General features: G+C 37.6%; 1 protein-coding gene across 1 annotated transcript in view; it reads right to left on the bottom strand.

Annotated features, from left to right (window-relative positions):
- Window positions 1–2,068: 2,068 nt before the first annotated feature.
- Window positions 2,069–13,438, bottom strand: part of LOC127661515 (ras GTPase-activating protein 2-like) — a 75,800-nt gene continuing 64,430 nt past the window's right edge. The window contains exons 20-24 of the mRNA XM_052152253.1: window positions 13,145–13,227; window positions 11,491–11,699; window positions 10,593–10,696; window positions 8,779–8,959; window positions 2,069–6,351 (exon numbers count right to left, since the gene is read on the bottom strand). Of these exons, the coding sequence (XP_052008213.1) occupies window positions 6,321–6,351; window positions 8,779–8,959; window positions 10,593–10,696; window positions 11,491–11,699; window positions 13,145–13,227 (608 nt within the window). The 3' untranslated portion in view covers window positions 2,069–6,320. The remainder of the gene's footprint in view (window positions 6,352–8,778; window positions 8,960–10,592; window positions 10,697–11,490; window positions 11,700–13,144; window positions 13,228–13,438) is intronic.

The raw sequence follows: 13,438 nt of genomic DNA, 5'->3' as shown, positions 1-13,438 counted from the left end.
TGGGTCGAGCTGACAGAATGGCAACGATAACCATTCTGTACAATTGTAGTGAGCAGAATAGCATCCCACAATGCACAACACGTCAAACCTTCATGTGTTTGTGCTACAACAACAGAAGACCATATCAGGCACTTTATTAGGACTATAGTGTTTCTAATAAAGAGCTCAGTGAGTTTAGCTAGCTACCAGAATAATAACTCAAACGGTTTAATGGCACAGATATTTGGTCACTTTGCCTCACTTTGGAAAGTCTCATTTTATTCCACTAGATGGCAGCAAGCACAAAAACATTTTTTTCTCTCTGTTAAATTCCATAACAATATACAGATCTGAAATGTAGGTGGTGCTCTAATGCATTTTAGCCCACACAGATGTGCTCGTCCATAGACATTCAGTCTAATTTTCAGTTCAAGCACCATTATTGTTTCATTCAATATCTCAGGCTCTAAGTGGACTAAAAGCTCAATATAGGTGTTGTTAGAAAACCGAGATCCTCCCCTTTGTGGCAATAAAACATTTTATCAACAGTAGTCGATAACATATTTCCGATAATTTGTTTAGCATGCTTGCTGGATGGCATATTTTGTTCTGGACATTTAAGATATAACATTGAATTATTCAGCAAAGCTCACAGACAAGTAAAAATGGCTCATGTTTCTAGAAAACTCCCTAAGGTAAAAGCAGATATAAAGTTGTTAACTATTTGGGGCTAATAGCAGCAGCTATTGAAGCGTAAAAGAGACATTTGTATTTGATGACTTACAGAAACTATACAGTTACATTCCTGAGAATGAGAGCTTTCATTTGATATATGACTTGTCCATTTTGGTGCTATGCGAATGACTTTAATTTTTTCTATATAAATATTTCTACCCCATTACTTCAAAGGGGGCGCTAATTTGTGACGCGGATATTTTGAGGTCTTATTAAGTTATTTTATGCTACATAAATGCAGAAGTGATGGTTCCCCTTCTGTCACTCACTCGATGTTGTGTCGATTTTAGTGACACAAGAGGTCTCTTCTGAGAGCCTCGAGTACCTCTGAACCTGAGAAAAGGCCAATGTCAAGTTGGCAGACAGAATTTGCATGCCCCGCCCTCGGACATAAGGGTATAAAGGGGAGCGGGCGAGCGAATGTCAGACAGATTTTTTCTTCAGAGCCGAGCGGTTGTGCAACAGCAAAGCTGAGATCACCACTGTTCCACTCACCTCGACTGGCGATAAGCACTGCTGTTGGATCTACGGCGCATTTCAGCGGCATTCTCCTCTCTGCACGCTGTGCAGTCCACGCCCCTGGGTGCTTCCATTACCTGAAAGAGTGTTTCTCCTCCTAAAAGAGTTTAAGTTTCCACTCATAAATGAGCAATACACAGCAGGTGTTGTCAAGATGCCCTTCCTCTGTGTAGTTCTTGGATGCGGTCGATTTCTCTCCACTTCTGATGGTCATAACAGCTGCCTCGTGTGCCTGGGCTGCAAACACACGCAAGTAGCGTTTTATGAATGGTTCATCTTCTCAGTGCGAGAACATAGACTGCGGTCCCTGTAAGTCACTTCGACTAAAAGCGTCTGCCAAATATGTAAATATAAACATTTTCACAATATAGCGACCCACTTTGAACCCTTAGAGTTTAAGGGGTGTTAAGTACACCTTATAGGCTATAAACTGGGACTGGAGATTTTGCACATGTAATTCACTACATGATTCATCACTTTCCAATGTTTGTCACCTTGCATGAAAAGTAGCGAGAGACTGATTAATCGGTTTATATTTGATAATGTTGAGACTGCCAGTATGGGTCAGTAACCATGTCTTCTTTGTTGATGCCTGAAGTGTTACAGTAGCGCCCCTTCAATAATGCAATGACATTCTAACTAGGTTGCAGCAAATATATTTTGGGGCAACTTTATGATTTTAATTGTTATATGAAATTAAATTACATACTAAACCATTCACTGTTTTCTGTTATTACTGCAGGCAATCCACCTTATCAGTGCAAAACCATTGCACAGGTCAGTTTATCACTCTGTTGAGAATACTGCCACGACACACACAAAACAGAAATCACACAAACAATATATTTATTGCAAATTAATTCCACAGAACTAATAACAGGGAAATTACATGAGCTTGTTTTGTGAAAATAATGGTAGAAAAACATTTAAATAACACAATTAAGCAAACATGTCCAGTACAGTTAGTAACACATTGGAAGAGGAATGATAGTGGGGTAAACATAAAAAAAATTCAAATCTGTGCAAATAATTGAAGGAGCTGACAGACCTACATTACTGATCTAAAAATATAATTTTAGAAATGCATATTTCAAACTACAAGGTTTTCAAAAGGGTGAGTTACTCTACCCAATTACACCATTTTAGCTCAATGGGCTGGGATTTGTGCACAAACATAACAGGAGCACATAGCAGTATGAAATATGTATACAATCACCTATGATATGGTGATTGTAGATCCATACCATTATACATTAATTATGGACTTCAAGAAAATAAAAAGGACATTGTATGCATTATTTCTGTCCACTCAAAGGCAAGTGCTTAATTGGGAATTTTAAATAAATATCTTTAGTCTGGGATGGGGGTCTTCAAAGTCCACTGGATGCTGGTTGTGGTGATTTCTGTCCTTTTAAACGATGTAGCCACAGAAACCACTAAATTGGATCAGACAAGTATAATGTAAGACTGCACCACTGTTATGAATTGAGGAAGATCACTACCACATTTCTACTGACGCTCACTGGAGCCCCAGAGTACCAGATTAAAAACCACGTACCATTTGATCAATGCATTAACATCTTTTGACATCATTCAGTTCACAGTGTGCTATGAAAATCAACACATCACATACTGTATTTATGAAAATATAAATATAGACATTACACATTTTTGACACCAAATATTTTAACTGGAAGGTAAATGTTGCATAATTGTTCATGTGTTCCCATTTTCTTTATCAATGTTGAATAAATCTTTCTGCAGTCTAATACTTAATTATGAAAATATGTATTTTTTGAGAGGCACATAAATTAAACTTCACTTACACAGTCCTGTGTGTGTACTGAATAGAATATTCTGAAACCTATTATTCGTATATATCCTTAAAAAAAGAAAAGAAAAAAAGAAATGTTGCAAATTAATATTTTGAAGTATGTCAGAAACGGATTCCTTGCTCTGAGATGCCACGTCAAAGAAAACCAAACTTTTTTGGTCCTTATGTTCCTAGATTAGCAGCTGGAAGTTTTTCTTTTCATATGTTTGGAGATAAGATTCTCTGATATTGATAAGTTGTCTTGTTTTAAGGGAACATAACTGGTTAGCAATGATCATGCCAAGTACACTTCAGTTTTAAACTAGATACTGTCATTCTGTTTAGAATGTTTAGTTTAGTTTATTTCAGCTATTAGGAATAGACGTTTGCAGACCACAAGTATGCCAAATAGAACAAATTTTCTTCTGTGATCACAAACACTGGGGTCCAAAAGTCTTTTTTTTTCTTTCTAATTTAATACAGAATTGTAATAAATTATTAGGACTGTCAGATGAACGTGTTTATTCAGTGTGATTAATTATATTTAAAACATAAACATCGGGGCAATTCAAGCTTGAATGCCACCTTCATGTTTTTTGAGTCTCAGTCAGCAGAGGGCAGTAATCGCAACTCCTGCTGTACATGCAACACACCACACTCCTGCCAGAAAACAGCACAAGATAAGGAAGTGTTCTTGCAATCAAACACAGCTGGATGGAGTGCAATTCTGAAAGCAGGAATCTCGATACGCGTTTATCTAAGCTGCAAACTATAGCTTATAGCATCCAAAAATGCTGTGTTTATGATGCAACACAACCAAAATAAGACACTACAAAGCGTCCATCTGACGCATAAGTACATAGATCCTTAGAAAAGTCCTTATAATAAATCTACCTCGGACAGATTAAAGAATTTAATTGCAAACTGGATTGCTGTTGACTGTGTATATACTATCTATACTGACTTCTAAAGCTGTTTTTTCTGCCACAATACTGTAATGCATTTTAATTATCTGAATTATTATATTTATTTTATTTTCTAATTATAATTATCTAAATACAGTATATCTATATTTATTTAATCATTATATATTGAACTATTTTTATATTTATTTTATTATATAATTTAATATAATTATATAATTTATATAATTTATTTTATATATTGGGCTTTTTTAGCGAATATTGATTTATGTGATTAATTGCAATTATTTTGATTAATTAATCGTCATATAATGTAATTCATTCAGTTTGTAATCGGTTGAAAGCCCTAGTAAAAGTAGTTAACATGGTCAAAATCACATATTTGCTTACATTATTGACCTAGAAACAGTGCAGAATCTTAAATATTAATGTGGCCTATGACTTTTGGACCCTACTGTATTTGTTCTTATAGGATTTGAAATGGGGTTATTTCTCACCAATATTAAAGGATAGTTCACCCAAAAATAAAAATTCTCATCATTTATTCACCATCATGCCATCCCAGATGTGTATGACATTATTTATTCTGCTGAACACAAAGGAAGTGTTTTAGAAGAATATTTCAGCTCTGGAGGTCCATAAAGTGAAAAGGTAACAAAACAGTGACGGTCCAAAAAGCATAAAAAACAGCATAAATGAAATCCATGACTCCAGCGGTTAAATCCATGTCTTCAGAAGTGATTTGATAGGTGTGGGTGAGAAACAGATCAATATTTATATCCTTTTTTTACTATAAATTCTCCTCCCTGTCCAGTAGGTGGCAATATGCATGAAGAATGTGAAAGTGGAAATTGACAGTAAAAAATAACTTAAATGTATCTGTTCTCCCCCACACTTATCATATCACTTCTGAAGACTTGGATTAAACCACTGCAGTCATATGGATTACTTTTATGCTGCATTTATGTGCATTTTGGAGCTTCAAAGTTCTGGCCACCATTCACTTGTTGGTATGGACCTACAGAGCTGCAATATTCTTCTAAAAACCGTTACACGTCTGAGATGGCATGAGGGTGAGTAAATGATGAAAGAATTGTACTTTTTGGGTGAACTATCCCTTTAAGAAACCAATCAATGTGCAGACCTGTATTAATCAGTTGGTAGGAATTATGATTTATCGACAATATTAAACCGACCACAATAACAACACAAACTGTGAAAAAGCAAAAATGAAACCAGTGACTGTAACTTGTCAAGCAGAATTCAGAACAAACAATCTATAATTGTGACAGCATAAAATTAAAATATCACAACTTTTGTCATGGGGGACATTACAAAGATGTAATAATTGAACATTTCTTCATGATTTATCAAAATTGACGATGCCCCAAAAAAGTACATCAACGAAATATAGATAAGCTTTCCTTTTTTCAAATGTATGTAATTAGAAAACTACATGTATACCTTTTTTCAAGTCATGAAAGCCTACAAAACAACTTCTTTGGCGTAAGAAAAATAGCTAGTAAAAATCTACAGGATATGTACGTTATCTATACAACATTACACAAGAGCTGATCATGTAACTGATCAATATTGGGAAAAAAATGTTGATACCATGTATCTAAAACAATCTCATCTGGAATATTCCAAATATCTAAAGTGCTTCTGCATTAGTCCCTAATTCATACACACATGTGGGATTGTAAGTACCTCCACTGACTTTATAAGGCAGATTAATTCTATCCACTACAGATAGAAATGTATGCACACACATGGGATAGGACAGAAAGAGGGATGAGATAAAAGGAAAAATAATAATAATAATAAAAACAAATATTCCCTTTGATATACAGCTATTTTGTTGTCAAAAAGATCAAACCGCCAAGGGCTGAACAGACTCTCTGAGAATAAATGTAACTGATTGATGACAAAGAGAAAGATTGAGTTCGTTCAAAGAGTATTATAGCAGCTCTAATTTCTCACAGACTCCTGGGGTCTAGACTTTCACAGCCTGGTTAGGAATGGAGAAGAAGCTATGAGAATCTTTTCTTACTGTGCCAACTGACACTTTAGGTTACTAAACAATCTTAAAAAAACTGAAATAAGATTGAGATGGGACACATAGAAAAGAGCACAATTTTTCCAATGATTGACTGGCCAAATTTGTCCATGTGCACAATACCACACATCAGGCCTTTGCTGGAGAGGTTAGACTCAGTCACGTGTGAAACAGCAGCGGTTCTCTGAACGTTCTCTGAGCGTTGTCACAGGGCTGTATTTCTTTATGTCGACAAACACAGCGGCATTTGCTATCGTGGCCAGCAGTACCACTTGGTCCCTCAGCCATAATGTTACGCTGTCTTTCCCACTATAGGATTCTCACTGCAAAAAAAGAATGTACAGCATTTACACTTGAAATGTAGAATTTCAAATCCTGTTAAACACAGGATTTGACATATTTTGGTTTACATTTTTACTGTTCATGGTACCTCAAAAGAATAGGATTAAGATATCTTAAATAAGATTATTTTTTTAAGCTGTATTGGTTTGATGAGCTTTATACAAAGGATGTTCGGAATGGAATACTAGCATACTGCTTACTAGTATATGGGTGTTTGTTTAAATTCAGACTATTTAATTTACCAGGTGTTGGTATTTATAAAAACAAACAGATTTTTAGAATTGAAAACATTTTACCAGACATTCGTCATTTAGTTTTGGTACTTATCAAATGCCTTTTATGTAGATTTGACTGTTTTAGCCTTGTACCAGACCCAGATGTTCAATAGAAAATCCATGTTAAAAAGTCAATTGTGTTGGTGCCCAGTCAGCAAGTTTATTTCTTTGGCATGAAACTCGACTCTATGATCATGTTGACGTGTCTGACCGATGCAAGGTAGAGCCTTGCGAATCAGCGGGCCTTGGGTTTGATGCCTGACACAATCACCTGGAACTGCTTGTAGTCTTCTTAGCTCTCAGAGCTTTTTGGTCAGTCATGCAGGGCTATCCCGTACTGATCCAGACAGACAACCCTTCAGGGGGAAGTAAGGTCACATCCAATGTTGAGCCAGGTGCGGCAACTTCTTCAAACGTATCCTGTCAATACGTGTCATGTACATCCCCGGTCACCTGAACTGAAGTGCAGATTTTCTCTTGCAACAGGGAATCAGCAAGGGGTGTGGAGACTTTACCCTCAGATGTTCTGAGGATTTGGTGTTCAGGGAAGCTGATGGTGGACTTGTTTGTCTCCCCGGAGACTACGCCTCTGTAACTCCATGACACAAGCTTCGCTGGGCTTGGATGCCCAAGATCACTTATGGCTAGCGAAACGCAAGAATCCCAACCGCTCATGGTTCCCGTGCTGATAGAAATGTTGGATGCTCCCCAGTTGGATCTGCTCTCGCAGCTGCTCGCAGGCACGCATCACAAATGGCATCCTCGGCTTGTGGAAACTTCATGTTTGACCCCTGAATGAGGCTCGTCTGACACATATAGATTGTTGCAGCCAGTGCTCAAAACTATTTTGAGTCCCCTCAACGAGGCAGCTATATGCCTTGAAGATTTCAATAACTGGTTTTCCTCCCAAGTTGTGGACCCAGTGCATTGCCCTGTGCATCCGATGCATCACTTCTTGCAAGATCGTTTGGATGCCTGACTCACTACTGCTGGGCAAACACCCACTGGTTGTTAAATTCTTGGGCTCCACTATTGTCTCGGTCTAGGACTTAGCGCTTGTATTGAATGTGCTTACAGGTTCCCCGTTTGAGCCACTTGATGCAATAAGCTTGAGAGTTCTCTCTCTAAAGACCCTGCTGTTACTTGCCTTGGCTTCAGTCAAATGTGTTGGGGATCTTCAGGCCTTGTCAGTACATGATTCTTGCTTAGAATTTGGACCCAGCTTGTCAAAAGCAGTTTTCAAGCCAAGGGATGGTTATGTGCCTTCAGAGCTCAGGGATTGTCCAAGCCATTGCTCCCACTTATGTTTCACAAGGGTTGCAGTGTCCAATGGGTGTTAAGGACCACTCTACCAGGAGCATGGCCTCCTCCTGGGCTTGGGCAAAAGGTGTCCTAGCAGGACATCTACCTGGCTGCAGGCTGGGGTTCGCCTAACACCTTTGCCAGGTTTTATAACTTATAACTTTCCTCGCTCTCTTCCCAGATCTTTGATGCGAAGAAGAGCTGATTTTTTTAATGTTCACAGAAACATTGTTTCCTGGCAGTTGGTATTAGGAGCATGACTTTTATTTCGATGACAATATTTTAATGCTCTACTACCCTGTTGGCTAGTGGCATTGGCCAGTGGTTTTGTCGGTCTCTGACCATTCTTTTCTCATTTCCCCATTGCAGAGGGTATGGAAATCTTTGCACTCTCTTCTCTTCTGTCGAAAAATCCTGATGAAATCCTGATGTGCTCAGCTTTATTCATTTTTATCATTATCACGACACACTGTTTGTCTCACGCATCCACATGTTTTTACAACATTAAACTGTTTAGAAGCAGCTGACCGCAGTAGGCCTACTACTCCACTGGTGTTGGCATTTTCATGCCATTGAAGCACTCGTGATTTTTCACTTGTTGAGCTTCGATAATTACAAAATTAGGAAATTGCACCATGGGATACAGTACCCAGCAGAGTGTAGGTCATCCAGGTTTTCCAAGCATACAGAAAATGTGCATATTGTGTACTGCATAGAGCAAAAATAGTACAAATACTAAGTAATATGGTAGAATGCTATTCCGAACATACCCCTTGCTTTTGAATTAAGATTTGTATATATGAAAATTAGAACAAGTTGTAAGTGTCTTACATAGTGCCGGGTTCGTCGGTTAGTGCCCCCTTTAAGTCGTGGTGAGCCCGCAAGTCTTCCAGCACAGCTCTGAGCTCATTAATGGTGCGAAAGGTCTCTTTTGGGTCCTGTATAGTGAAGGCTGAATACTCCTCCTGCTCTTTTTGCTGCCCAAGATACACTGACATACCGGCACAGGCATCTGGAGACACACACACACACACACAGGTCAGCAGTCATGTATTGAATGCACACAGCCTTTGGGCTTGTTAACTATCCAACATGGTAAAATGAAAAAGGTTTTCATTTTTTAGGTTTAAAGACAGATGTAACACAATTTGACGTACAATCTCAGTAAAAGTTTGGACACACTTGACCTAAAATATGATTCTAATGATCTCAAAATCCATTTGATCTAAAGGAATATTTAAAAAAATTTGAAATTAGTTTTGTAGACAAATATATATTGTTTACAGTGTTGGGGAGTGCTTAACTAAAAGAAGTGATGCTACTAAAAGGCCAAAGTATACTCTGGGTGTCCACGTTGCAGATCACTCCATGCATAGTATGTGTGACGCAAATTGCGTCATCAAAACAGTTGCGCGGCTTGGCAGCGCGCCACCTATATTTTCTTGACCCGCGCACATGGTCCTCGGCTGTGGGCATCGCTGACGCATGCACCTGCTATTGAGTGTACTAAAAAAGTATATTAAAATTTTGTTGTAGTGGGTATGTGACAAACACGTTGTAAAACCAAGGCAACGTGGTCGACAAGGCGTGAGCCGATCTGGAATGCGCAGAAACGAAGTATACCTGGGCCTTAAGTTAACCACATTTTGCTTGAAAGTATTTCACAATAGTGTAGCTTGTCCAGTAACAAGCTACATTTTCCAACAAGTAGCGTTAAAAAACGCTACATTAGTCACATTGATTACTCTCTGCTCTGTTGTCGCCTTCACAATACAAATGCGCTAACCAAAACAGTCATCTCTCTCTCTCTCTTATGTAGTGCTGGGTAAACCAAATAATTTAAGTGAATCAGTTTATTCGGACTGTAAATTAACTGGTTAAAATAAATTATATTTAGCATTGGGAACTCTGAATTTAGTAAGTCATTTCTTTTGGATGGTTCATTTAAATGAACTAGTTCACATAAATGATTCACTGATTCACTTGAGCCCTACTCAGCCTTAAAGGAAAAGCAGTCATCAAGTGTCCAGCATAAATGGGAAATCGTTCAAAATTGTTTAAAAAGCATCTCAGGATGTACCTCATGAAGTAGCTTATAGCTGAAGTGTGCAAAGCTGGAATCTAGACAAAGGCTGGTGACTTTGAAGATAGTTTTGATTGGACTTTGATTTCTTTTTTTTTTTTGGTAACTATGTAATTTCAATACTTCTATACTTCCATTTTAGACTATAATTCAAATATGTGAAAACTGTCCTAATAAAGCACGAATCGTGTGTCCAAAGCTTTTAATTGGTACTGTAATTCTTGGTGAAACAGAACATTCAGAGGGAAACATTGTAGGGTGGGACTTCATTATATCCACTGGGGATTAAATGGATAGATTGGTTTGATTGGACATGGAAACACATAGGGACACATTATTATTGGTTATTATTGGTTAATATTATTTTTCCCCACCTGTGTAGCCTTGGTTATGTCAGCAGAAAAAAAAGGTTGATGCAGAGGTGGAGAAGTTTATCATTTTGATGAAAGATTATTAAAACATAATATTATGCATGTATTAAAGCACATAGAGTCAGTTTTGATTGCATGTTGACATTAAGATTCAGAACAAAGGGTGAAAAGCATGTTAAAATGATACAAACCCTCCATCTTTTGCAGTCTGGAGAGGTTGGAGGAGAAGAAAGAGAAGATTCGTTCTGCCTCTCTGTCACAATCGATGTCCAGTTGAATATTAGCCAGGACTGTCCTATATTGCAGAGTCAGACATTAAAGACAGTAGGCATACGATACACGGTTTCAACACGAATAACATTGTGTATGTTTGTGTATAGTTGCGTAACGCAGTGGTTTTCATCTGGTTTAGCTAGAGAACCCAGATTTTACATTGGACATCAAGTGGCGACCCAACACAGTACCAAACCCCAATTTAACGTAGACCTTGTCATATTTTCTTTTACCATGCATAGTTTTGTTAATAGTTTTTAAGATGAGGGCATGTCACACAACCTGCCCATATCTGCCAATTTAATCTGACAAATATGGCTAGCTTCTACCATGTGACAAATTAATTTGTGCCAATATATCATAGAATTTGACTGGAGGCTAGGCCTTTGAAGTCAACAACAAAAAATATTGGAAGCATCTCTTTCAACATTTGGAGTCACTTTGACCCTGCAACAAGTTTTATGCACTAAGATAAGAAGGATGATTCTGATGATAAATTATGTTTCTACTCAAAACCACTGCCGAGATATACAGTATTCATTTAAATGTTGGCTGAGACTTTCCTTTTATTTAGTGCATTTAACTCAAAATGTGTCATTTTTTGGGGGGTCAAAGTGACTCAAAATGATGGAGCAGGTCACATATGGTTAGCTGCATTTAACATAGTTTTTCACTTCTGTCTCTGACCCTACCAGAACAGACCCATTTTTGGGTTGTGACCTACCAGTTGAGATCCACAGACATAAAGCAACAAAATGTATATGTATTTCTAATCATATACAGTACTGTATATATTTAGTTACTACAATCTCTTACGCAGTGCAGGGTTTGCAGCCCTCTGCATTCTCGTTGGGTTCCTTGCAGCATAACCAAGATCCACTCACGTAAGCGGAGGGGTGAAATGCGCTGAGCCGCCCCTGGTTACAGCGGCTGACCTGACTCAACACCTCGATCCAGCTGTTGGCTTCCACGCAGTTTCCTGCCTGAATGTACAGAGGCTTCTCTGAATGAATTGCCTGAAACATCTGGAAAAAACACACGAGAGACAGGGGGACATTACATATGTGTTGCGTGTTACACATAGGTCACATACACACTGCTGATACAGTAACAAATAAACAAAACATGTGCCTCTGTTGATAGAAATTTACTTTAAATAATACGTCGGTGATTGTTAATATAACATGCTAATATTACAAATGTTAAAATGTTGACATTTATTTTTCTTGTTTACAGCAGTGAGACGTAAAAACAATGTACTGTGATATCACTATGTAAATTAGGGCTGGGAGAAAATATAGATTTTTCCGATTATTCGCAATCTTCATTTGAACAATCGTGATATTGATTCTTAAATCCCAAGATCAATCTTTTACTAAGTGTGCAACACTCTACAATGGGAGTATGCCAGTGCAGTCAAACAATGCTAGTGTTTGAGTAGTATCTTGTCAAAACAATTCAGCAGAGATCATTGCTTTCTGAGAGTAAAAGTTTGGTTTGACTCGATCTGTGTTATGAGTGTCCAAAGAAGAGATCCACACAATCCATTTGTCACTGAAAAACAGTCAGTTATAAACCAAAAAAAAAAAACATTTAACTAATCACACATAGTGCGGAAGTGGTAAAGAAGCCGTTCGATTCCACTCTCTGTAATTTGCACTCAAACAAAACACTTCTGTGAGACACTCGCCGAACTGCTATCTTAAAGAGACAGTACCGTTTTAGCACATGTTCCATATATCAATAGTAAAAATTATGCATGTAAACAATAAGCATGTAATGATGTGTATATATTAAGACCTGTCAGAATTAACTTATTAACACATGCGATTAATTAAAGTTTTACATGTTACATTTTCTAAATAGAGATTAACGCATTTACCATTAATTCAATATAAAGCAGCATAAACACTTGTTGGAAGGGCGGAACTTTTGTAATGTGTCCGGCTGGAGTCATTAAAGTGATGCACACACCACAAACACACAGACACACACACCAGAGCCCTTCTACCAATGGGAGACTACAACGTTGCAGTCCCATGGACATTTCATGGGTGGTACATAGTAGTTGACCATTATCCGGAGGCTGTTATCTCAGTAAATAAAATAACTGTACACACAACAGCGCTTCCATGATAAAATGATGGAGAAAGGACTTCTTAGAAAGGAAATTCTTAGATTTTCCACCTGTGTAAGACGCATTTTAAGTACCATAGCAGCACGGCAAGTTTAATAATACCAAATTAATAGAAATTCAATCAAATCAAATCGAAATCAAGAGACTGTGAATCAGAAATGTGTATCAATACCCAGCCCAGATGTCAACTCTCACAAGTTCAGGACATACATAAAATCGTAATTTGGGGGATTCACTACTGCGTTTAAATTCAGCTGTCACTGCAGAAACTCTGCAGTGTGTACATGGCCATGGATTTGCAAGAACACACAAATGCAATTGAGAACTACTCACGTTTTTGCGATTAAAGGCACTTTCTTCCAGTTTCTCGACTCCGAGGATGTTTTTCACAGGAATAACACACAGTGCTTCTTTCCCTGGACAAACAAAAATATACATTCATTCATGCAGTTTAAATAACACTTTTAATCACTTTTATGAGAAACACAAATCTATTTGTTTTTATTTTTATCACATTTATAAGGACGATGAAGATTAAAGTTCTAGTTCTTCAATCTGAATCACAGCCATGCTGATATTCAGAACAACAACATGATTGCAACTATAATATTGCTTAAATATGCACTG

This window comes from Xyrauchen texanus, chromosome 21 (genome assembly GCF_025860055.1).
Source record: "Xyrauchen texanus isolate HMW12.3.18 chromosome 21, RBS_HiC_50CHRs, whole genome shotgun sequence".
Lineage (NCBI taxonomy): Eukaryota > Metazoa > Chordata > Actinopteri > Cypriniformes > Catostomidae > Xyrauchen > Xyrauchen texanus.
This window is presented reverse-complemented; position numbering and strand designations above follow the sequence as displayed.